Genomic DNA, 27,575 nt, shown 5'->3' with positions numbered 1-27,575 from the left:
TACATTCAGTGAATAGTCAATGCAGATATTTCATAAAAAAACAAACTGTTAACAGAACCCTTTCTTGTTGTCTTTATAATAAAAAATGACTTACTTGGTCTTATAAGAGCCACAGTGGAGAGGCCAGAGAGCAACATATGTGGCTTTAGAGCCGCAGGTTGAACATCCCTGGCCTAGGTGCTGTGGAATATTCAGTTTTCTACACGTAGGTAACAACCTATCAAAGCAAACACTTCATTTTTTCTGAGACAGCTACATTAATAATAATGAACATATATAATTCAAAACAAAATCATAGAGGCCAACTGGGTATGTAAAAAATAATAATAATTTAGGTATACGTGAATCACTTCACATGAAACTCAGTTTTGCCACAGAAAAAGAAAACAACTTTACCCTACCTTGTGTACGTTTCTGCACTGGTAACAGAGGAAATATCGACCTTTCCGCTGAATATTCCACAGCACCTAGGCCAGGGATGTTCAACCTGCGGCTCTTGAAAATAACAAACTTCAGATTGTAAAGAAAATGGCTAAAGCCCTTAGAAAGGAGCTTGGCTCTTTAGACCAGTTCGTACATTCTGCTCTTACACAAAGTGATTCAACATTTGCTCCACTTTTTCTGGCTCATCTGGATATCATTATTGAGGTTGTACTCAATCCCCCAATGAAGTCTAAAATTGCTAGGTTCTTTCGAGCAGTGGGAAAAGCTTTAACGAAGCCGTTCAGCTGCTGCTTTAAGGGCAGCAGTGACGAATAAATGACCATCTTGACTTTTTCCCCCACTAGCATGCTTCTTTAAAGTTCTTGAAGCATTTGGCCATCAGAGGTATACTTCATCTTGTCTCCCTATATTTTCTTTTCACCCCCCAACCGGCCGCAGCAGATGGCCGCCCCTTCTTGAGCCGGGTTCTGCTGGAGGTTTCTTCCTATTAAAGGGAGTTTTTCCTCCCCACTGTCGCCAAATGCTTGCTCAAAGGGGATCTTCTGATTGTTGGGTTTTTTCTTGCTAATACTGTAGGGCAGGGGTGGCCAACTCCAGTCCTCAAGCGCCGGTGTCCTGCAGGTTTTAGATGTGCCCTTGATCCATCACAGCTGATGTAAATGGTTACATTACCTCCTCATCATTTCCTGAAGTTCTTCAGAGGCATGGTAATGAAGTGATCACTTGATTCAGGTGTGTTGATCCAGGGTGTTATCTAAAACCTGCAGGACATCAGCTCTCGAGGCCTGGAGTTGGCCACCCCTGCTGTAGGGTTTTCACCCGCGCTTGAATTTAACTGAATTTAAAAACATCTATTATAGCATCAAAGTAAAACTAAACATCTAAAGTATACTTCATTCAAATGAATCAACACCTGACATGAAGAAAATATTATTCAGTGTCAAATAAAAATCCAAATCACAAATACATTCTGATTTCCTTCTGTTTTATTGTGTTGTCAAGTATGATAAAAAAAAAAAAAAGTGTTGCATTTGTGCGCTCTGATCATCAGTACTGGCACTCCGCTACGGTTAGCTAACCGTAATCACTGTAACTCCCCCTCCCTTTAGAAATCTAGCCACAGACATTTTTTACTCACTGCATAACCAAATAGATTGTCTTTACCTTTTCAGTCGCACAGAGGGCTCTAAGTAGACTTGACTGATGCAGGTACCTGTCAGATTTGTTAATCCGGTTGCACTAAGTTGTCATCTGCAACAGATGAAGCCCAGAAGCAAAGGACATTAAATAAACACTTACAGGCAATGCAACGCTTCATCTTTAGTTCTGAATACAACTATTCATTTAGTTCACTGTTGATGAGAAAGCACAAGAGGCAAACACTGAACATTTGATTTCAACCATAGGTTTGCCTATGGTTGAAATCTTTAAAAAAATTAAAACCATTCAAGGAACTGAAATTGAAATGGTCACATCTTACAAGTATCTAGGTATCATTATAGATCAGCATTTGTCATTTAAACCCCACATTCAAAGGCTTGTGTCTAAGCTGAAACTAAAACTAAGTTACCTTTTTAGAAATCAATCCTGTTGATCATTATGTGTAAAAACCAAAACCAATACAGCCTTTGTTCTCACAATATCATACAACTGATTATCCCAAAAATCAGAACACAATTACCAAAAAAGGCTTTTAAATATGCTGCCGCCGTTTCCTGGAATAATCTGCAGAAGGAACTGAAACTGTCAGAAATAGTTACCTTGGGAGAGTTTAAGTCCATCTTTAAGGAACGAGAGAATAACTCTTTTAGTCAGTGTGATTGTTTTTAATGTCGCTCTTAATGATCTGTTATTGCATATTTTTCACCTATTTGTATGGAATATTGTGTTGTTTTTTTATTGTTATGTAGTTATGTGATGCATGTGCTTTTGACTTCAAATGAATTAAAAGTCTGTCTTTGTCTTTGGTTAATTAATAGACTGGTGTGGAAAATTGCTGCCACACCGCCCCCTCGGCCTGCGCTTTGAGGATTCTGATAGTTAGTATGACTCGGGGGTGTTGAGTCATTTAAACTAACAGAATCATCCTGCTGTATCCACGTTTCTGTAAGGCAGAGTAAATCAATTAATTACTAATGTTTAATAATCCACATTTCTCTGTTTTACTCTTTGGTGTAGATGTGGATTGTTCTTTCTTTGAGATTTGTTATGTTTAAGTCGTATTTTTGCTGGTTTTTGTTTGTATCTTTCATTGTGGGGGCTGACACAGTCTTTAAGGGGATGGGGTTTTGGGTGAGGATAATGTTTGTGACTCAAAGGTTCTCCAGAGATTGAGCTGTATCGCTCGTCGTAACAACCTCTACCTGGTGGCCAACATGCCCGACCTGCAACCCTGTCCCCTGAAGTCCAGCCCCTCCTCCACCTGTCCTCCTGATGGGCGCTGGCAGTTCAACACAAATGTGGCTTTCAGGTACATGTTAACTCTTAATATGGATTTCTAGAGAACGGACAAATAAAAGGTTTATTTTTCTATGACTTCTTGTCCACAGATGCAGTGCTTGTGCCTAAATAAAAGAGCAGTTCTCCACATTTCCATCAAAAAATGTTGGCACTACTGCCAAAAATACCACAGAGTCAAAGTTGAAACTTCTCTTGTCAGTAGCTACTAGAGAAGCTACTGCAAGAAATACCAGCTACACTGAATACAACAACTACAGTGGTGGAAATAATTATTTGATCCCCTGCTGAATGTGTAATTTTGGTCACATCCAATCAAATGAATGGAAAGAGACAGACTATCAACCAAAAATCCAGAAAAAATATTTAGTAATAAATTGATTTTGATGGCATTAAGTTAAATAAATATTTTATCCCCAAGCAAAACATGACTTTATGATTGGCAAAGAAACCCTTTTTGGCAAGCAGTGGTACAACATTTGTTGTAGTTGGTTACCAAGTTCGCAGATTTCAGGCGGGGGGTTTGGCCCACTCTTCTATACAGAAACCTTTGAAATCCTTTAGGTTTCTTGGCTCCTGCTTGGCAATCTGCAGTTTCAGCTCCCTCCTCAGATTTTCTATAAGACTGAGGTCTGGAGCCTGGCTAGGCCACTCCCTGACATTAATGTGCTTCTTCTTCAGCCACTCCTTTGTTGCATTGGTTGTGTGTTTTGGGTCATTGTCATGTCAGGACGACCCATCCACGACCCATCTTCAATGTTCTAGCTGAAAGAAGGAGGTTATCGTCCAAGGTTTTACAGTACATGACCCTGTTCATTGCCCCCTCAGTACAGGGAAGTTGTCCTGTACCCAGACAAACAGCCCCAAAGCAAGATGTTTCCTCCTCTGTGCTTGACTGTAGCGACTGTGTTCTTTGGTTTAGAGTTAACATTTCTCTTTCTCCAAGCACAGCGGGTTGATTTTGGTTTTACATGACCATAGCGTTTTCTCCCAAACGTTCTCTGAATCAATTAGATGTTCACTGGCAAACTTAAGACAGACCTGTACATACGCTTTCCTGGGCACTATGCTACTTCCTGCCATAGTGTGTTACCAATGGTGTTCTTGCTGACAGTCGTCCCAGGGGTAGACATCCATATAGGGTGGCTGTGGTTTAGAATGTAGAGCAGATCAACAATCTTTGAATTAATAGATAGAGCTTTGGAGTTGACGTCATGCCGCAATGCATTGTGGGAGCGCGGCGCCATTTTCGGGGTCTACGAATCAAAACAAACACACTGTGTTGGAACGACGACTACAAGAAAAATGCTTGAAAGCAGCTCAAAAGAGAATGGACTGTATAGAGACCGATTGCGTCCAGAGGTGGCCCCTGGCCTCTGGTGGTGGCCAGAGGCCCATAGTTCATAGTTCAACGCCATAGTTTGAATGACAGGGGTGGCCAGTGGTGGCCAGGGCGTTCATCTCCACATGGGTTTCGTGTTTTGGTCCCCCAGTTGACATTACCTTGGACAGAGGCCCTCAGTTCGTGTTGGAACTTTGGTCCACCATTGCTGACGGCCTGGGGGTCATGGTCCACCGCACCACAGCGTACCCACCCGCAGGCTAACAGGATGTGTGAGCGCCTTCTCCATGCTTCCTTAACAAGTGGTAACTGGGTCGACCGTCTGCCTTGGGTTTTGTTGGGGTTACGCGGCGCGGTTAAGGAGGACATCGGGGTCCTCCTTAACCCCGGGCCTGGGGCCCCCGCCGTGGCCGCCCGCCTGCTGCCAGAACGTTGGACTCTGACCCTCCCTCTGAGATCGCTCCGTGCCTGCAGGTGCTCCTCCGGCCAGCGGAAGGTTCGGCCTGTCTTTCCCGGCCTGGTGAGCCCACAGCCAGTTCTCGGACTCCCCGTTTCAGACGTTCTGGACGTTTGATTAAGCCCCGGGTCCTGGACTAGTGGACTGTTTGTTTGGGTGTTCAGGAGGGGGGCGGGGCATGTGTGGTGACCCACTAGAGGGCTCCACTCACACCCAAGCTTGGAGAAAGGGTTCTGTTATGTTTGGGTGCAATATGCTCAGTTCGTGTTTGGAGGTGAATAAAGTTGGAGTGTAAAACTAGAGCTCCTGTGTCGTGTGTCCCATGCCTCCATAAAAAAATGGGCACCTAAACAATAAATGATCCAAGCAAAACGGCAAAAGTCTCTTACCGAACAATATACCAACTGGCACCAGAGTGAGTTAATTGTCTCTGGAACCTCCCAAAGAAGAGCACTGACGTAATTCCACACGCCCACTACCTTTTCAAAGTTCCTCTGCCAGTCACACGGCAGAAGACAGCAAAGTGCCAGGTGACACTTCTTACAACCGGAAAAGCTGTTTTGGCAGGGATTCCCATAAACGGCTCGAGCTGGTTTTCCCACAAGGAAATTAAAACCACTTTGTTGCACTTTGTCATTAATGCAGAAGCAGATACTGAATAAAAGGGGCTGTTGCTATAAAATTGACCCGACTCTGTTCCTTCATTTAAAGAACCATAACACAGAAGTCACACTAGATAGAGATATTATAGAGATATTCATGAAAACTTGATGTTTTTAGGTTGTTTTTTGTTTCTTTTCTCTTGTTATTTGATTTATATTTGTTTAATTTATATTTGCATGTTCGAAAAATGAAATTTCTATCTATCTATCTATCTATCATGGACATTTTGACCTTTCTCGAAGCATGACTGGTATGAGAACCATGAGGAATTGCCACAGGCACATGTTAGACATGTTTCGGCCATCACAGATGTTCAAAGAATTGTTCTTCCTGAGTGGGAGGGGGTCGGTGGAGCACGATTCATGATTAAAAGAGGAGTGAAAGAAGCCATCTGTCCACTGTGAACGACCATCTTTGAACAGAGGCGATGGTTTAGGATACAAAACTGTCTGCCATCTGTAATCCATCTGTAATACCCTCTCTGATTACAGAGAGGGTTTTACGGGTAAAGAGGAATAGAGCAAAGCTGGTAAAGAAGAGCCCTTACATGATGATAGCTCCAATTTACACCACGAGGAACCAGAAGATTTTAGCCAGTAGCAAAGTTTATGGATGTGAGCGGCCCAGTAGTAGGCTAGAAAATTAGGTAATGCAAGTCCTCCACTAAATCTACATCGCTGCAGCAAAGTTTTAGAAACCCTAGGTGGCTTCCCTCCCCAAATGAAAGAACCTTGACCTTTCTAACGCGCCTGATACTCTTATACTCATACAAAAGGGCATATTACAAATATGTAGCACACATGAACAAAAGAAAAGCCAGTAAAGTTCCCTCTCTCTTTCTTTCTCTCTCTCGCTCTCTCTCTGTTTCCCCAGCTGCTCACTGGAACCTTCAGTACTTGACAAAGCAACAACATGTCTTTCCATGCCTTTCACATCTCTGTTTCTGCATGTGTTCACTACAAAACAGTCTCATTTCCGATTATTCCTCATAATCTGATTTGTGAACATCTATGTTTTCATTTGTTTATTTTTGTGGACTGGAGATCTGGTCAGAATTTAATGTTAGCATTAAATTAGCACCTTTAGAAATAAATGTACTTAAAATTGGTGACACACAACTCTGCAGATCGAGAGGGACCCATAGATCCGTGACTATCTATACACTCAAATGATTCGCACAACAATATCAATCAGGAAAGCTGGCACAGATTGTGTTACGGGGAAACTTTCCAGTCTCATGCTAGTAAGTTGTTACAAGTCTTATTTTAAGGGTTAAATTATACAATATCAACCAAAGACAACTCAAACTTTTTATATATTTTTTTAAAAATCTATTTTTACAATTTTTATTAATATTATATACAACGTAGTATACAAATTCATTTTAGATGCAGATCTATACAAAGACGATGAAGAATTCACAGAATTGGACAACGGTATGTAGTATGTTTGGGGTTTTTTAAAACAATTTTCATTTCGACGTCAATGATAAATCAACTTTAAGAAACTTTTATTGGTACTTACAGATGGTATAGACCGCTGCGAGAGGAGGCACGCAAATCCAGCTGAGGGAATCTCGACTACATCAGCCTTAAAGACATGTGCCTGAGCAATGCGATCCATGAAAGATCACAGAAGCAGCCACAACAGCGAGAAGAAGAAGAAGACTGATTGAAATTTCATTTTAAAGCTACTGCCTGCAAATATGTGCAGAGAGAGACAGTGCCGTTCCCAGAAATGTAAGGATTTCATCTCTGCACAGACGCTGAGGAACAGTTCAGCTAATGGCTCTTGCAGAATGATGCTCATAGTAAAATGACACTGAAATGCATTCATGTGTACTGAGATTTTTCTAATATTAAAACACTGTAGATAACAAAAATGCTCTTTCCCCATAAAACTAATAATTGCTGAGCCTGCTGGCTGCTTAAGAATGTTAATTTATAGTTTACAATCCACAAATGTAGCTTACAGAAAAAAGTAAGACGATGCCTCAGTTCCCTTATTAGCCCAGTCCACTGCACAACAGCTTTCTTCTCATTTTTAAATCAGAACTATATGGAAAGTAAACTGTATCTAATTTTAGTCCCTAATGTCGACTGCAGAAGAGAGATTTTCTCATGACTCCAGCTGTCAATAAAGCTGTCGGTCATGATGTTACAATACAATTTACAGCATCAAGTTAATAATATGAAACAAATTCATGAGGAAAGTAAGCCCCTGAACCCAGATCAGTGATAAGAATGAAATAAAATGGCAGAAACCATCTTTCTGAAGTGAATTCTACTGAAGCCTGTTTGCTTCCCTTCTGCTGAGCACTTAGAGCGCTCTCAACATATATTCTACTGTCACTTGCTGCTACAGTGAAGCATAACTTTTACTCTGAAGTGATGTTCTCCATTTCTATTTTGTGTCATACTTTTTCAAGTTTCACTAACAATAAGAGAAGCAGGCCCAGGAGGCATCTGTGTACAAAAGTATCTCTATGGTTACCCCATTTTGATCCCTTTACCTGCTTTAGCTACTATTATGTGGGCAAATGAGTGAAATCTATCCATCTTTTTATTCTTACCTGTATAGCAATGGTTATGCAGGTGATTGTCAGGCTTTAGTTCACCCTTCATTCAATTTCATGAAGTGTGCTAGTGCCATATACTGAAAAACAGCCCAATACCATGATGTTCCCACCAAAACGTCACTGTTGGTGTGGTGTTTTTAGGGTGTAATGCAATGTCTTGTGACCTCAAAACATGGTGTGCATGATGGCATCCAACGAGTTTAATTTTAGTCTCACCTGACCAGACTATATTCTTCCAGTATTTCACAGGCTTGTGTAAATGTTGTTCAGCAAACTTTAAATTCCCTTCAACATGTTTTTTTCTTTAGCATTAGAGTCTGAATACAAGCCACAGTGGCTGCATGCATTACTTATTATTTTCTTTGAAACAATCGTACCTGCTCTTTCCAGGTCTTTCTGTGGTAATCCACAAATGCTCCTTGGCTCTTGTGATAATTCTTTTCATTCTGTCTGAAATCTGTCTGAAGCACCTGGTTGCGGCCAGTTTATCGTCAAATTATTTTCTGTCCATTTGCAGATTATGGCCCCAACAGTGCTCACTGGAACCTTCAGTACTTGACAAAGCAACAACATGACTTTCCATGCCTTTCACACCTCTGTTTCTCCATGTGTTCAATACTTTTTTTTAAAACAGTCTCATTTCCGATTTTTCCACACAATCTAATTTGTGAACATCTATGTTTCATTTGTTTATTTTTGTGGACTGGAGATCTGGGGCCCGTTCTTCGTACCTCGCTTACTACATCCAAGATCAAATGACACATCCAAGATCAAATCATCGCGCTAACCTTGAGCTCGCTAATCGGTTCTCCGAACACACCTGTTGTTGACGATTAGTATAGCTGGATGAAGTAATCTGAGATCACTGGGTGGCTTAAAAGGGGCTACGCATCGATAGTAGAAACATTGATCGGCAACCCTGTGATTGGTCGGCGAAGATGTCGAAGGAGCGCGCTCAGTATTTTACGGCAGCAGACCAAGAACTCTTGATTGAGGGATATCAGGAGTTTCAGAGTCTAATTAAAACGCAAGGGAACACTGCAAAGGCTGCAAAAGCAAGGAGAGAGGAATGGCAGAAAGTTGCTGACAAATTAAACTCGTAAGTAATTTATTATATTACATTATATCATGTGATATTATATTATACCACATTATATTATATTACACCATATCCTCTGTCACATTAGAGCCACAACAGGACCCACTAGAACATGGGAACAAGTAAAAGTGAAATATAAGAATATTCTACAGAATGGTAATATCTATCACTCATATTGCTTTTAGTCTCTTGAAAAGAGACCCTGAAATAACCTGTTTGTTTGTTCATAACAGCAACCAAGAAAAGGGCAGAGCAAATAAAGACAGGTGGTGGTCCTGCACCCCCTCGTCACACCCCAGCTTTTTGTACTGTGACATTTATTGACATTGTGGGGTTTTTTGTGTGTAGTTTTACATAACACTCCATCACTTTTACTTGTTCCCATGCAAGGGGTGACTGAAGCATGCACAGTAAGTTGGGAAATATATATATATCTATGTATCTAGAGAGAGAGAGAGAGAGAGAGAGAGAAAGAAAGAAAGAAAATAATACCCTCACGGGAATATCGATATCTCTCTATGAGCACACTGTCGCTCTGAGCTAAAGGATCCTGTCTATCCCGCAATATACGCTGAATTCTGAAAACCCTTCTTATCAATCTTGCACCTTCCGCAATGGGTTGCTCGCGTACAAACGGACAGGACATGGCTGCGACAGACTTCCCAAATCCACCTTCGCTTTTATAGCCGTGGTCTCTCATCTTGATTACACGAAGTCATTTACTATTACTACTCTAAAATATGAATTACATCTGACATAATCTACTACATGACATAGAATGATTAATAGTACATTTCCCTTTTTTTCGGAAATGACCTGTATGTATCTGTATGAAATCAATAAAAGAATGCTGCATTATATTTAGTTACATTGATAATATTTATTTATGGTAAAACAGTGGCGAAATATCGCTGTTGCTTTCATATAACTGCAGCGGACATACCTGAGTGGCCGCGATCTAATCCTGTTTACATAAAGTAAACCTGCTCCCGAGCAGGTTTACGCTTACGGATCTGTTGCTATGACAGCAAGTCCCAGATGAGCTTCGGAGAACCGAACGATCCAAGATCACGCGAAATCGTCAACATTCAAATCCGGCTAACTTACTTAGCGAGGTACGAAGAACGGGCCCCTGGTCAGAATTTAATGTTAGCATTAAATTAGCACCTTTAGAAATAAATGTACTTAAAATTGGTGACGTGTTTTATACTTATTTTACCCGATGTGAACCTTTAGAACCTTGTAAGCAGAGAGAATAGACCTATTAACTTTGTTTGCTCTGCTCAGACAGTGTTCCTGTGCAGTGTGCTGGATGTGGGGAAGTGGGGAAGACCCCATTGATTTTCCCCGCTGTCCTCAGTACTGTTTGCAGCCCTGCAGGCTTCTGACTACACAGATATATATGCAGTCAGTAAGATGTCTTGGGTGTAAAAAGTCTCCAACCTGAAAATCCTAGCCTGAAAATCTGGGTGTGACCTACCAGCTGCAAGGGGACTCTGCATAACTGTGACTGAACAACCTAAGTAAGGAGGGAGTTATCAACAGGGGTGCACATACGTGGTCTGCAGGCGCGCATGTCAAAATAAAAAATGCACACCAGATAAGACGTTGTCCGCTAGAGTGGGGTTTTCATGGCATATTCTGCACCACATCTCTGTGTGTTCATCATTTGTTTGAAGCCAGCTCACCTCCTGCAACCACTTTTCCGAGAATATGCGCTTCTTTTGCGGTTCGGACTCCTTCTGACATTTCTTTGGAGGTGGAGGAACACCAAAGTAATTTGCTTAAAGGAGCTTGCTTCTTTGACATCTTTAAGAGTTCTAAACAAATGTCTGTCCTCCTCCAGAAAATCTTATGTACGCAAACGCACGTTGCAACTTCTTATCTGGTGCGCGTTTTTTATTTTGACAGCACATGCTCACCTGCAGACCACTTATGTGCACCCCTGGTTATCGACTTGAGTCAAAGACTGAGTGTTAAAAGACTCTTTATCTGAGTCTGTGATGTGCAAAGAGCTTACTCCAGAAGGCTGCAACTGCAGTAGCCTTGTTTTGTTTTTTTAAGCTTTGTGAGATTTTGCAAGAAGTATTTCTGAGGTTTGGGGATGCATTGCTTATTCAGCCTTACCTCACATAATTCTATGAGGTTGTCAGCAAGTATGTCTTTCAGCAAGGGAGTGGCAGCACCAGAAAGTTGTGAAGGAGGTGGAGCTGAGAGGAATCGCTGTGACATCATGGTTTGAGAATGAGCTTTCCTAAGAGCTATTCAGTCTTGTTTTATGTAAAATTGGAGGCCTGCTCACCTTATTAAAGTTGTGTCATTGTGCCATATTGACAAAGGACACCTTTACAATAATGTTCCTCATGACTTCATTAATAATGAGCTACATTGTGCACTGTGCATTATGCATTTCTTTTTGCAAGATTGTTGAGTACATGAAGTGGTGTATAATGCCTCAGTTATTATTCACAAAATTGATCCTCCCAATTTCCTGAATAATTTTTTAGACATCATTAAAGACGTTCCCTTTGTTTTCCTGTTTGCAAATACTTGCAAATACCTGATTTTGAAGCTTGTGGAGAGATTGTGATGCAGTTATGTAATAAGTTCAAAAGAAAAGTTTCTAGAAACAACAACCTAACCTTAAGATCTTATTAATACTTTATTCAAACTTGAATTTTAAATGTGAAATTCTAGAGTAGTGTTAAAAGATGCAAAGCATAACTTGTGTGGAAGGTGTTTGGACAGGTTTGTGTCTGTATGTGGGTGTGTGTATTAGGAAAAAACAAACATATTTGGTTAAAGGAGGAGGGTATCAAAATTTGAGGGTGTTTTTGCACACAGCATTTGCTTACTTTAATGGACCTATTGGCCTGAGCTAGTTGGATGACTCCAGTCACATCTCTCTTATGGTGCAGTAAAGGGAACACCTGTCAGCCAGTCAATGCTTCCTCTTCTGAAAGGTGTACATATACTAGAAATCTGTAGGCAGTATACCTACTGAACTAAACATGGTGAATTAGCACTTTCTTTCCTACATTTCTCCCAGCTGTAACTTTTAAAAGTATTAAAAACTCTTTTAGTTGATTTATTCCCATTTTTAATTTCCTTTCGTTCATCATATACAAAGCTCTCCAAATTACCATTGCATATGAATTGCATTCTATAAACAAGCCTGACTTCCCATTGCTTTCTTAGCAAGTGATTACATGTTAATCTGTTTTGCACAGGCAATGCAGGTTCATCACAAACAGAATTGCAGTTTGAATCCACTTGTAGTCAACACACTGTTTGCTGATGCAGAGCTTAACCAAATCACTGTGGCCTAAAAAAAATATATACAGTTTTAAGAATGGAACTTATCACTGTGCTAGCAAATGTTTCAACTAAACTGTTCAAAGAGTAACAACCTATCACGAGACAAATGTCTGCTCTTTCTGGGAAATTACTGGCATAAACAAGTGTCTCATGACACTATTATGAAACCCACTGACAACAGAAAAGAAGCAAAGGTCAACACGGTTACAATGTAAGAAAGACAATTTAAAAAAAAGAAAAAAAAGAAAAAAAAGGGGGAAGTGAAATTCACAGAAAATAACTCAATAAATCAATACCAGCCATACAACAGCAACCCCCCCCCCCCCCCCCCCCATTTTGTGGAACAGGTAGTAGACAATTAATATCCATAATATCCACACCAATAATTATATGAATATTAAAATTAAATTAAATTAAAAAGAAAAAAAAAAAAAGATTAGCAAGAAGAACCTACCTAAAGTCCATAGTGCTCCTCTTGGGAAAGTAAATGTGTTTAGCACAACAAAGCATTCAGTCCATACTTGTGCAAGACAGGTGTTATAAAAATAAACACAATAAAATAAATAAATAAATAAATAAATAATATAATATGCCTTGAGACAACTGTTGGTATTATTTAATGATATGTAAACATAAGAAAATACACCCAAGTCAAGGGGATGAACCAGTGTTGTGTTTACAAATGACACAGAAAATAAGCAGAATGGCACACCAAAAGCATAAGCCACAACCCACACTGAATTTTTAACAATTAAATATTAAAGATAAAATACAGAATACTCTTAGTATACTACTAAGTATAAAATTGTGAAAAGGCCTCCTCATTTTATCTTAAATGAATGAACATAATACTAACTAACATAAAATTGACTTGACGTTTGTTAGTTATTTTTATAGTGCATTTAAATCAACAGTGGTTGAGCCAAAGTGCTTTCCAGGCAATCGCATGTAAATTGAAATTTCAAAATAATAAGACTCACATGGACAAACATAATAAAAATGAAAACCTAGCAAAAATTACAACAATGATAACCAGTTTAAAACTTATTATGGGATAAAATTATAAAGAAATTCAAAAAATAATGGAAAAAAAAACTTAAGATACATACACAGATAAAATCTAACAAAGGAAACGTCAAGATAAAACGACACTTGGATTTTGGAGTGTATGATTTTGTTAAATTGTTAGAAACTGTGGCCACCAGAAGGAAGCCACTGAACTGCAACAGACCCTTTATTGGCCTCCAGTCTTCGTGTGAAAATAAAAAAAGGAAACAAAGTAATATAAGTAGCATAAAAAATATGTTCTCATATGTATTATAAATACAATGTATGCACATCTGGATATGAACTTATCTCTGTGCTAGTAAATGTTTCAACTAAACCTTTTAAAGAGTAACAACCTGTCAAGAGACACATGACTACACTTTCTTGGAAATGACTGGCATAAACAAGTGTCTGATGACTCTACTATAAAACCCAGTGACCGCAGACAAGAAGCAGGTGGGGGTTTTTGGTTTTTTTTGTTTGTTTTTTTAAATATAGCGGCAAAATCACAACAACAGTTGCCTCAAGGCACTTCCTATTGTAAGATAAAGACCCCACAAAAGAAAATAGAAAACTCCAATTATCATGGTTGTAGCAAAGACAACATGGAGGTAAAATTCACAACAAATCATTGGCTTACTCACTGTTTACCTGCAGGCACATACTCCTGAACAAAAACAAATTATTAAGTGAATGCCAGCCTTAAAGCAGCGCCTTTTCCATTCCACTTGCAAACTAGTTATCATCATCAGCTATGTGCTGTCTTTTCTTTGTTCATTAGTATAGTATCAAAAACTCGATTTTTTGTATGCAACTTTGAGTTCTCTCATGTGACAACAGCTGTAAGACCTCATGTCCTCTGTCCTGCTAATTGACCAACAAGAAGCTCAGCACCCACCAAAGGCACACACATGTGGTAACCAGTTTTCTTGTCTCTTATCTCGGCTTTCAGAATTTTACACTGATGTCTGTTTTCCAAACCCAACTGAAAAATCATTAGCCCATACTCCCAAGAGTTATTTTTGAGGTGTCACTTACTATTAACATTTAGTTCATCCATTTGCTCAGTATCCAGTTGAGCTTCTACGGTTGTTCATTCTGGTGAGGATAAAGAGACGTATACGATGGAGGTGGTTCTTCCTGCTGAGACAGAGGCAGAGCAGTAGATCCTGGATATTGTACTGAGGGTGATGCAAACGCTGGAGCTGAGAACCCATATGGTGGGGCACCTTGTGGCCACTGGTTAAAGGAAGTGAAGTCGCTGTAGCTTGGAGCCCCGGCTGTCCCAGGTGGGCAAGGCCCCAGAGGCTCACCAGGCTGAAAGGCAGCAAAACTGGGAGGAACGATGACCAGTGGAAACACCACCTCTGGGTCAATGGCAAAACTAATGTCCACATACACCTGGGAAACAGGTCCGTAATACATTAGTAAACATCTAAATCAAAGTGCAATGTATGAAACTACTGATTCAGTTATTTGTCATAAATAATTTATTTGTTATTATTCAAATTTTATATAGCATTTTGTAATAGTAGTTTAATTGGGTGTTCTGCAGTTATTTTTAAATACATTTAAGAGTTTAAGACGCGTATTTTCCGTGTCTATTACTTACCTGAAAATGTTTACAAACAAATGCATTTTCATTTCTGAGGTAATACTATATAACATAACTTTGTTTCATACCTTGATGTAATATTCCACTGAGATGATTTCACAGTTATGGAAGATGATGACATCAACGGGAATCTTCACTTGGCAGGAGACACTTTCCTCCGAGTTTGGATTTATATTCTCCCCGACCATTTTAAATAGAGTTTTCTCACTGGATGTAGAAGAGCTACCAGCACGGTACACTATTCTCTGCTGAAGTTTGAATTTGGGCCTCATGTCTTTGGAAGAAGAGTTGCAGATTTTGGCGACAACAGATAAAGTTTCACCTGACAAAAGCAAATATTATCAGTAAACTGCATTTTTCAATGTATTTACATTAGATTTTGCAACTTGCAAAAGCTTTACCTGGAAAACAGACTGTTCTGTTAATAGTAGCAGACATTTGGACCTGTCCCTTGGAGAGACCACTCATCTTTTTACTCACTGTACCAGATTGCGGAGACTATAACAAAACATGTAGACAAACATTTTCCAGCTCAACTTAATGCCTCACTGAATTGCATTACAATATACTTTCTAAGTATAAGATTTCTAGCAAAGCATTGTATTGTTTACCATTACTTGAGAAGTGTGTAGAAATGCCTTAGAAACAAACTTGATCTCTTTTTGTACTACAGAAGGCCATCGCCAGCTCCTGGATATCTTTGCTTCAACCATGTAGACAATTTTTCCATGGCATCCTGTGAAGGATGATGGCATGTTCCTATAAAACAGAACCAGTGTATAATGCATTTATTTGTAAAAGCAAGATACAGCTAAGTATTAATGCTTGCAGCCAGAAATTCCCACTTACCCTTCTGGGATTTTAAGCCTGAACTTAAAAAGGTGGACCCCTTGGGGAAGTGAAATGCCTGCAAGAGAAATGTGATTAAACTTTCCTGTAAAGACTTTTAAAAAATGGCAGCACCTTCACAGAGGAAGACTGATATATTTACAATTTACTGCTGACCATTTAACTTGGTTCATATTCTTAAAATGTACTTGTGTGTCTAAGTCAAGACAAGTTAATAAAATATATATCCTTCCGTACTTGTTTTGTCACAATCCATAATACCACATATAGATGTATTCCACACATCTTTATTCATTTATCATTATGCAAGTTGAGTTTGTGACATTTTAAACTTTTAATATGGCAGACATCCTGAATGGTCATAGGTAGGCAATGATAACTAATAATAGCTGCACTCTACTTTTGCATTCTAAATGTAATCCACGTGGTGTTTAATGTTTCACCTATCAGCAATAGATAATCTGTTTCAAGAAGAGAAGGAGACAAATCCCTGGAAGGGCTGCATCAGGAATGGTATCAGCATAAAAATCTGTCAAATCAAATATGCGTATACCTCTGCCATGGTAACTCCTGTGGTAGGCTTACACTTTTACCAGAACTTACTGAAGTAGTTATATCTTACTTATTCCTACAGTTAAATAATCAATATTCATGTATGTATGTATGTATGTATGTTTATTCGTGTTGTTTTTGCACACACCTTTCTAATTAATCTTAACATCACAGAAAACTCTTCTGTGAAGGTCAGTAATATTTTTTAAGCCCAAGAAAAGACAAAGATTGGCACCTATCAACGTCTGACATCAAAGATGCCTTTAACTTTGATAAGACTCTATGGGAAATCTGCAAAATTATGGTCTATCCTACAGTGCATCTGACTGGGTTGTGTGTAGTGAGTAAGGATAATGCAAAACTCACAAGGAATGATAATTGAGAAGAGACAATCAGAGGCACAGTGGGACCAGAGCCACTGAGTACGTAGCTTTTTGCTTTGAACCATTTAAATTTGAAGAGAAGGACGAATTTTGTTTTTTAGTTTCATATGCTCAAAAACACTATTTTTACATATTTTTGTATACACAGTTGCTCCTGCAAAAAAAAATTATGATTTCTGGTTGAATGCTATTATAACTCTAGGGTATACGGTCTTAAGACTCTACATTTAAGAGCTGTAGCCTTTTAGAAAGTACCTTTGTCAAGCTAAGTGTGTCCAGTGTTGGTTGGTTTATCAGCTGAGCCAATTACATGTAGGTTGACTGGGTTAATAATGTTTTCTTGGGTTGTGGTGCATTAGATTAGCCCTCTTGATCATAGTGTTACTAGAGTACTGGAATTTCATTCAATAAAATACACCAGTATTAACCACTCTGAGTATCGTAAATTTCCCGGACAGGAGTCCACATTTAAAAGCCAAAGATTCTGGGGCAAATCAGGCAATATAAAAACTTACAGGAACAGAGTCCTGAAGCATAAGGCAGAAATCAGAAACCAGACGTCAACAAATGGTGCAGCCTACAGGGGAAAGTACAATTTATACACACACACACACACACACACACACACACACACGCACACACACACGGCGATCAAGGAGTGTCAAAGAAGAGGGAACCTGCAAACAGTCACGACTGAATCAGACAAGAGGAGAGAATTGAAAACTGTCACAAGACACGAAGCACAAATAACAAAACACGAAGGGAGAAAGAGGGAAAGGCAGAAAGGTGAATCGCTTGACAGTGTAATTGTTTGGTTATCCTGCATTGAACCCTTTTGTTCAACAGAGGATAAGCAAACCATTACACTCTAATATAACGAAACATTCGAAGTATGGCGAAATGGTTCAAACATGAGTCTTTCGTGCGTAAATTTTGCACAAAATCAGAAATTCATCCGCTGTGGAGACGCCTTAGGGAATGACAGCAGACGAAAGCACCGTCTTTTATCGAACTAAGAGCTAAAGAGTTTTAAGAAATGAATGAAAATGGAACTGTAGATGGCAGCCAAAGTAGAAGCCCAAGAATAGAATATAATTATAATATAGAAGAATTACTTAGCATAAAACTCCAAAATGAGTGAAAACCCTGAGAAGATAAGAGACCTGTGATCATGACAAACACACTATATAGTCATGGGTCCTGAAATGGCACCAAACAGTCCTGCTAGGAATGGCACAATAACAAACGGTGTCCAAGTTCTTAATGACTAAACCTTACCTTTAGCATTTTCTGCAACTAAGAGTTCTTTCACTTTGAAATATCTCCTGTGATCACTGTACGACCTTTCGTCATCTCCACTTCCTTCTGACCAGTGTACTTTTGCGTCTCCTTTGGCCTTTACAGAAACGCTCTTGACTTTGACGGCTTTTGTCAGGTTGAAACTAACTGTTCCAACTATAGTATCTCCTTCAGAAAAAGTATCGCCTTCGTCGATTGTTCCGTAAGTCACATTAAAGTCCTTTATCGGAGACATTTCTGAGCTGTCGGCAAAATGCTTTTCTCAGCACTGACAAGCAGATCCAATGGGCGTGACAGGAGGCTCCGCCTGTAGAGTGACGTTGTGGGCTATTTTTTTTTTCCGATTTGACACGACACCAAAAAGTGCGAGACATTTATTACAACAGTCATTTAGGCAATAAATGTAGCTTATGTACCATAATGAACATTTAACCACTGAATATTGTTCACTGAGTATTTGCCAAAGTCAACTTTATTCACAGAATGTTATTTACATTTACTAATCTGAGAAACACTGACATGTTATAAATGCTATTTGAGATCCATAACTCATAAACTAAATGCTGTCTGAAAAACGACTTTTCAGCTTTCCAATCCTTTCCAAAGTGTAAATATTATTTTAAAGTGTTATTGATCCTTTACCTTAGTCTTAAAGTGTATATTTATTTCTAACTCTTATATTATTTGGGTTTTTTTGGCAATGAATGGAGCTGGAGCCTCGTCGCCTCGTTGCTCTATAGATTGTACTGCATATAGCAGAGATGACAATAAAGTTTACTTTGACTTTGACTTCAAACTCCTTTTGATCAAAAGAAGTAGCCTGCTATGTTTGGGTGAGCAGCTAAAAACTTTGGATGCAAAACGTTTCCCAACAGTGCTAAGCACTGAACCACCATGCTTCCTCTGCTGCTTTTTCTACTAGCTTATGACTGAAGAGATGGGATAGCTGGTTCAACTGGACTGAGCTCCTCCCTGCCGGTAACTAAAACTGACTTAGTGTCAAAGCACTGTGTGCAAAGAGAAAACTGAAGAATGAAAGGTAATGGTCAAAATATTTCTATAAGCACAACATTAATTGAGCAGTTAATTAAGCCACCCATTCATCCATTTTCTTAGGTGCTTGTCCGTGTCCGATTTGAAGGGGGCCGGAGGATCCAAACGTCTAACCAGTTAATCAATGTGGGTAATTTCTTATTTGGAAAATTACTGAATCATTCCACTTTCGTGAAGTGTATAATCACAATAAATAAGTTGCCCTACTTAGTAAGTTAGCTCTACCTAGTTTTCCTATGTTAGCAAGTATTCTTTTTTTCATAAGTTCTGCACACTAACTAGATTTTACAGTGTACTATCATAAAAGTACACTGCTATAACACTTACTTTGGACTGAAAGAACTGATGTTTTTATTTTTTATTTTTTAAATGCAGTAATTTCTATGCCACAAAGTGTCCCACCAGTTTTTGTAACTCATATCCTGTCTCTTCTAGGCTCAAAGTCCAAGGTTCAAATCTCTTGGTCAGATAAGATCTTTCTGTGTTGGTTTCCAGTTCCCAGGTGCATACTTATTGTCCACATGTGTGCTACACCTTTCACTGCACGGTAGCAGGGAGAGGCTCCAGACCCAGCCATTAAATTGCAAAAGACACTAAGAAATTTCATGGATGCTCTTATAAACTCTTGCACACTGACCCCTCCCCCACAAGGAGTGGTCCCAAGTCTATAAATCACTTAAAAAAATTGATTTTAATTTGAGGAAGTAGATTTTGTACCTTACAATCTCTGTTCATAAATAGGATGAGTTCTTGAAGGACTGACCCATTATAAACACAACGACATGAGCCAGCATTTCTATGTCTTGTCAAATCACAGTGGTTAGTTTTCACAGGAAGACTGGCTGTATTCTATGATCAGAGAACACTGCTCAGAAATGCACCAAACCAAATTAGATGTGTGGCCAAAAGGAAGAGCATTGTAATCTAATCACCAGGCTCCAGCTGAAAGAGATCAGGTTGCAGCTGAATAAAGGCGTGTGGGTATGTTCCATCCTTTAGCATTTTGCATACATTTTATTTTATTACCAATCACTGTCTATGGTAACAAAGCTGGAAGGAATTAAACCAGTGGAAACATCACCTCTGGGAAAAAGGTAAACCTAAGGACCTGGGAAACAGTTGGAATTTGAGAAACATACATAAAATGATTTTCTTTCATAAAGATGTAAAGATATTGAAATAGGATATAAAAGTGTAAACTTCATCCTACTCGTTTTTGAGCATAAACGTTGTATAGACAGAGATATTCATGAAATCTTAATGTTTTTAAGTTTTTCCTTTTCTCTTGTTATTTCAGTTATATTTGCATGTTCGAAAGAAAATGAAAAAAAAAATACCTATCTATCTGCATAAAGACTTGCTGGTTAGCAGTTTTATGTTGATAGTAAACAGACATTTGGACCTGTTCCTTGGACTATATCTTTTTACTCACTGAACAGGACTATGGACACAGTACCAAACAGACCTAGTCCTTTTGCCATGGTCCTGGGTCTGGTGACTAGGGATGGGTATCGAAAACCGGTTCTTGTTGAGAACTGGTTCCCACTGTTTCAATTCCTTGGAATTGTTTGCCATTTTTGCAAACGATTCCCTTATCGATTCCAGTCGCCCCGAATGACGTCACCACGTTGCGGAGCGTCATTTACCTGGCAGGAAACATGGCGGCTCAAACGCTAAAAAGTTTGGTTATACTTTACGAGAACGGATGACAACAGGGCAACTTGCAATACTTGCAAAGTAGATATTTCATTTAAGGGAGGAAACACTACGAATATGCAAAATCATTTGCTCACAGAACACGCGATGACCTTAAATGAATGTTGTGTTTTTAATTCCGCTCCGGACTCGTGAACCTCAACCCAGCAGCAGCGGTAACGTTTGCACGTCCTCTCCCGTTAATGCGGCAGGTAAATAATCAGCTAACAGTGCATATTATGTTAGCGCGATCTGCCTTATTACAAAACCTGCCATTACTTTGCGCTGCATTTAGATGACCATGATGAGAGAGACAGACAGAGTCTGGCTGGCAGTTCTCACTGCAGTCTACCGGTAGCGTCTCCTTTCAGGCCAGGATAGACGAATGTCACCGAGCAGTGACTAAGTTTGTGGTAAAAGGCTTGCACCCATTTGCCACAGCAGATGCCCCCGATTTTCGGTAAGTGAATGTGTTTAATTGTAGGCAGGGACATTACTGGATATTCTTGTGTTATTGCTACAGAATAATTTATGGTATACTTTGTTATTGCTACAGAAGAATATTAATTTTATTGTTTTACATTTACAATTTTTTTTCCTGGAGACCCTGTGACACCCCATTGAAGAGCCGTAGGCTGTGGATCTCTTAAGATCTCACTGTTGGGTTTGTAAGGCCATGTTACTCCTAAATTTCTATCTTGTTCAAAGAGAAGATATAAAACAAAGTTCTAAGCTAATCGACCTTAGTGTTCTCCTTTTTTAAAAAGAATCGATAAGAGAATCGATAAAGAATCAAATCGTTAAACAGAATCAAAAATGGAATCGGAATCGTGAAAATCTTATCAATACCCATCCCTACTGGTGACTAAATGTTCATGTGTTCTGTTTGAGTTTGGTTAACATTTCTTTTATATCAATTTTATATCAATTTCAGTGTTTGCGTGCTTATGTTAATTTTCTATCTCTAGATTTTGGACTGTGTTAACAGTATGTCTGTGAAGGTTCTCAGTCATCCAGGTCATCGTAGTCAAAGGAGTTAGCAAAGAAAAGCGTCTGGACTTCTTTAAGTTGCTTGAAGACGTTTCACCTCTCATCCGAGAAGCTTCTTCAGTTCTAAGGTCAAATGGCCGAGAGTCCCAGATTTAAACCCAGTGGGAGTATCCCCCCAAAGAGGGACAAAGGACCCCCTGGTGATCCTCTAATCACATGAGCCAAGGTGTGAAAGCGGGTGTGGGACCTAATCAGCCAGGGTTTCGGGTGAGCTCATTGCGAAACCTGGCCCCACCTTGTCATGTGAATTCCTGAGGTCAGATGGCCCAGGATGTGAGTGGGCGTTAAGGCATCTGGGGAGGGAACTCAAAACTGGATTATAGATGGCAGACAGTTGGTGTCGTAAACCACCGCCTCTGTTCAAAGATGGTCGCTCACAGTGGACATAGATGGCCTCTTTCACTCCTCTTTCAAACCATCTGTCCTCTCTGTCCAAAATGTGAACATTGGCATCCTCGAAAGAGTGTCCTTTATCCTTAAGATGCAGATGGACAGCTGAGTCTTGTCCTGTGGAGGTGGCTCTTCTATGTTGTGCCATGCGCTTGTGAAGTGGCTGTTTGGTCTCTCCAATGTAGAGGTCTAGGCATTCCTCGCTGCACTGTACAGCATACACCACGTTGTTAAGTCTGTGTTTTGGAGTTTTGTCTTTCGGGTGAACCAGTTTCTGTCTGAGTGTGTTGCTGGGTCTGAAGTACACTGGGATGTCGTGCTTGGAGAAAACTCTCCTGAGTTTCTCTGATACACCGGCTACATAGGGGATGACAACGTTGTTGCGTCTGTCTTTCTTATCCTCCCTCGCTGGTGTCTGATCTTCTTTTCTGTGCCTCTTTGCTGACTTTATGAACGCCCAGTTAGGATAACCACATGTTTTGAGAGCTTCCTTTACGTGTGTGTGTTCCTTCTTTTTTCCCTCAGGCTTAGAGGGAACATGTTCTGCCCGGTGGTGTAGGGTCCTGATTACTCCAAGTTTGTGTTCCAGAGGGTGATGGGAGTCAAAGAGGAGGTACTGGTCCGTGTGTGTGGGCTTCCGGTAAACTTCGATGTTGAGGTTGCCATTCTCTTCAATGTGCACGGCGCAGTCCAGGAAAGGCAAACAGTTATCCTTTGTGTCTTCCCTGGTGAACTTGATGTTTTTATCCACAGTGTTAATGTGCGCAGTGAAGGATTCCACTTCTTGTGTCTTGATTTTGACCCAGGTGTCATCTACATATCTGTACCAATGGCTGGGTACTCTTCCTTTGAAAGAGCCAAGAGCCTTCCTTTCCACGGGGGAGCCCATGGCACAGCCATGTTTTTGTCTGTAGAAGCATTCGTTGTATTTGAAGTATGTTGTGGTAAGGCAGAGGTCTAACAGTGTGCAGATCTGATCGGGTGTGAAGTTGGTCCTGTCTTCCAAGGAGCTGTCTTCTTGTAGTCGTTTTCTGACAGTCTCCACTGCTTCCGTGGTAGGTATGCAAGTGAAGAGAGAGACTACATCAAAGGACACGATGGTTTCATCTGGATCCAGGGTAAGTTTCTGGACCTTGTCGGTGAAGTCGGTGGAGTTCTTGATGTGGTGTGGGGTGTTCCCCACGAGAGGTGCAAGGATGGTAGCAAGGTGTTTCGCAATGTTATAAGTGGCTGAGTTTATGCTACTGTGACTATGGGTCTGAGTGGAACCCCTTCCTTGTGGATTTTAGGAAGTCCATAAATGCAGGGTATGGCATCCCCTGGATAAAGGCGGTGATATGTAATGCGGTCAATGATTTTGTCCTTTTCAAGGACAAAAGCGTTAACAACACCTACGAAGCGTTAAAGCGAGACCCCACAAGCAGCTACAAAAAGAAAGTTATAGCTTGCCTTCAGGACCTTGAAAAGGACAAAATCATTGACCGCATTACATATCACCGCCTTTATCCAGGGGATGCCATACCCTGCATTTATGGACTTCCTAAAATCCACAAGGAAGGGGTTCCACTCAGACCCATAGTCACAGTAGCATAAACTCAGCCACTTATAACATTGCAAAACACCTTGCTACCATCCTTGCACCTCTCGTGGGGAACACCCCACACCACATCAAGAACTCCACCGACTTCACCGACAAGGTCCAGAAACTTACCCTGGATCCAGATGAAACCATCGTGTCCTTTGATGTAGTCTCTCTCTTCACTTGCATACCCACCACGGAAGCAGTGGAGACTGTCAGAAAACGACTACAAGAAGACAGCTCCTTGGAAGACAGGACCAACTTCACACCCGATCAGATCTGCACACTGTTAGACCTCTGCCTTACCACAACATACTTCAAATACAACGAATGCTTCTACAGACAAAAACATGGCTGTGCCATGGGCTCCCCCGTGGAAAGGAAGGCTCTTGGCTCTTTCAAAGGAAGAGTACCCAGCCATTGGTACAGATATGTAGATGACACCTGGGTCAAAATCAAGACACAAGAAGTGGAATCCTTCACTGCGCACATTAACACTGTGGATAAAAACATCAAGTTCACCAGGGAAGACACAAAGGATAACTGTTTGCCTTTCCTGGACTGCGCCGTGCACATTGAAGAGAATGGCAACCTCAACATCGAAGTTTACCGGAAGCCCACACACACGGACCAGTACCTCCTCTTTGACTCCCATCACCCTCTGGAACACAAACTTGGAGTAATCAGGACCCTACACCACCGGGCAGAACATGTTCCCTCTAAGCCTGAGGGAAAAAAGAAGGAACACACACACGTAAAGGAAGCTCTCAAAACATGTGGTTATCCTAACTGGGCGTTCATAAAGTCAGCAAAGAGGCACAGAAAAGAAGATCAGACACCAGCGAGGGAGGATAAGAAAGACAGACGCAACAACGTTGTCATCCCCTATGTAGCCGGTGTATCAGAGAAACTCAGGAGAGTTTTCTCCAAGCACGACATCCCAGTGTACTTCAGACCCAGCAACACACTCAGACAGAAACTGGTTCACCCGAAAGACAAAACTCCAAAACACAGACTTAACAACGTGGTGTATGCTGTACAGTGCAGCGAGGAATGCCTAGACCTCTACATTGGAGAGACCAAACAGCCACTTCACAAGCGCATGGCACAACATAGAAGAGCCACCTCCACAGGACAAGACTCAGCAGTCCATCTGCATCTTAAGGATAAAGGACACTCTTTCGAGGATGCCAATGTTCACATTTTGGACAGAGAGGACAGATGGTTTGAAAGAGGAGTGAAAGAGGCCATCTATGTCCACTGTGAGCGACCATCTTTGAACAGAGGCGGTGGTTTACGACACCAACTGTCTGCCATCTATAATCCAGTTTTGAGTTCCCTCCTCAGACGCCTTAACGCCCACTCACATCCTGGGCCATCTGACCTCAGGAATTCACATGACAAGGTGGGGCCAGGTTTCACAATGAGCACACCCGAAACCCTGGCTGATTAGGTCCCACACCCGCTTTCACACCTTGGCTCATGTGATTAGAGGATCACCAGGGGGTCCTTTGTCCCTCTTTGGGGGGATACTCCCACTGGGTTTAAATCTGGGACTCTCGGCCATTTGACCTTAGAACTGAAGAAGCTTCTCGGATGAGAGGTGAAACGTCTTCAAGCAACTTAAAGAAGTCCAGACGTTTTTCTTTGCAAACTCCTTTGACCACTGTGTTAACAGGTTGAAAGGATATTCTAAGTTAGATTAGATTCTTTGAGTGGTTTATGGTTTTCTTGTACTTTCATGTGTTCATGTTAGATTGTTTAGTTTCTTGCTATTAAAGATTATGTTTTACCTCCATCAGTGTCCAGGCTTGTCCTGTGTTTTCTGAGTCTTGAGTGTCTTGTCTGTGCCTACGTCTTTGCCATGGTTCCTGTTTTATTTAAGCTAGTCCCTGTCCTGTGTGCAGTGTGTCTGGTTTTGCTTCCCCTTGTCTCGTTAGGTTTGATTTGTCCCAGCTGTGTTACCACCTGTTCCCCATCCTCCTGTTGTCCTGCCTGTGTATATAAGCCCTTTGTTTCTCTCTGGCAGTGTTGTGTCATGCCCTCACCGTGCTGTGTTTTTCTTTCTCCGTGCATCTGGTAATGTCGTGGTTTTGCTTTCTGTCATCAGTACCTCCCACAAGTATTGACAGTAACCTAAGCACCATAACAACAAAATGTGCAAAGATCCCGGTGATCTTTGATCTGGCTTTTGTGCTTTCAATGTGATATTTGTCCTGTCTTTTATTATTTGATTAACATTTTTTCTGTTTTATTTTTGCTTATAAGTTTTAAAAGTTACTAAGTAAAATAAGTAAGTTTATGTATTTATTTATTTTTTATTATTATTTATAAAGTGCTTTTCATAGGCATTAATATTACAATTGATAGTGATAGGAGAATGATGTTAAAACAGAATAAAAATAAACAAAAACATAAGAAAAGAATGTCAGCAGATTAAACAGAAAGGTTTTTAATATTTAACTTTAAGTCAGTTAGAGGTGGAGTGATTAACTGTTGCAGAGCTTGGTACCACAGATTGAAAAGCTCTGTCCCCACTTTTCATAGTTGTTAATAAATATAAATACATGATGAAGTTGACCGATACTGTATTATTGCTACTTTGTACTCTGTAATATTGAGAGTACAAAGTAGGAGCAAAGTAATTATGTTATCTGTGAAGTAAAGCTCACATATTTGTTCCCTCATAAACAATATGACCATAGTGGGTTTATGCCTGTCACGAGTATTGGGAGATAGGCATGTGACAGGCACTGCCTTCTGTCTTCTTATTGTCATTTTCATCTAAATCACAAATGGTCGCAGATCAGGTCTCTATGTTTGAAGCAACCATTTAAGAGACAAGATCTTGCTTTCAATGCACACATTTGGAATAGTGCAGTCTCCAACCACTATTTTCCCTTGCTTGACTATAACATAAGACATCCAGGTCTTCATCATCTGTTTGTACGCAGGGTCTAAAGCTAAATTTGTTCAGTGAGTACATATAGATTCAGATAAGAAAGTCCTCATCACTGATTTCTCTGTGAAACATTCATCCACAGAGTTTATGAGTGAGGTTCATTCATATGAACCAGTTGTGAATGAAGTCCATTGTTTTTTGTCTTTTCAGTTTACTCCAATTAGTCAGATTTTTTTTCCCTTTAAGTAGCTGTGCATAAGATAGTCTCTCCTCCAAAAGAAAAGTCATCATTGTTGACTGACTCATAAGTAAGACTGAAGTCCTGTACTGGAGACATGCTAGACTGTTGGTCAAATGAACTGCTTTCCATGATGCCAGTCAGCTGACTTCACAAATGATTGTCTGCCTTTGCCTAAAGCATGAGGTTTAAAACAGAAAGAAGAAAAAAGATCCAACTGCCTATCCCATGTCAAGCAGTTGCAACATTTTTACAACATTCTTTTAAGCAATTCACCTCAGCATATTGCACAGCAGGAAGGACCTGCGCAATTTCAGTCAGGTGTTTAAAGTAAATCTGTCTTCAAAATTTTATGACGGCCAAAGGTATTAGACTAGAACAAGATTTCACATTGTTAAACAGAGTCACTTGATAAGATGGAAAAAATCAGATGAATGAGATTACCTACTATTACTTCGACTATCGTGGACAACATATCCTACCATATAAAAAAAAAACTAATTATTACTATTCACAAACATTCAAAAATAAACTTTACAGAACTTTATTCAGCTCTACAACTCAG

General features: G+C 40.1%; 1 protein-coding gene across 1 annotated transcript; it reads right to left on the bottom strand.

The window, feature by feature from the left end:
* Nucleotides 1-1,650: 1,650 nt before the first annotated feature.
* LOC134638984 (arrestin domain-containing protein 3-like) lies at nucleotides 1,651-18,409 on the bottom strand. Its single transcript, XM_063489965.1, has 7 exons — nucleotides 18,083-18,409; nucleotides 15,870-15,927; nucleotides 15,632-15,779; nucleotides 15,422-15,518; nucleotides 15,089-15,342; nucleotides 14,444-14,806; nucleotides 1,651-1,695 (listed from the first exon to the last, which is right to left on the bottom strand). Exons 1-6 carry the CDS (start codon nucleotides 18,336-18,338, stop codon nucleotides 14,489-14,491), a joined length of 1,131 nt encoding a protein of 376 aa, XP_063346035.1. The 5' UTR covers nucleotides 18,339-18,409; the 3' UTR covers nucleotides 1,651-1,695; nucleotides 14,444-14,488.
* Nucleotides 18,410-27,575: the final 9,166 nt, after the last annotated feature.

The sequence above is a fragment of the Pelmatolapia mariae genome, linkage group LG12 (genome assembly GCF_036321145.2).
Source record: "Pelmatolapia mariae isolate MD_Pm_ZW linkage group LG12, Pm_UMD_F_2, whole genome shotgun sequence".
NCBI classification, from domain to species: domain Eukaryota; kingdom Metazoa; phylum Chordata; class Actinopteri; order Cichliformes; family Cichlidae; genus Pelmatolapia; species Pelmatolapia mariae.
Note: the sequence above shows the minus strand (reverse complement) of the source record. Positions and strands in the feature narration are given on the sequence as shown.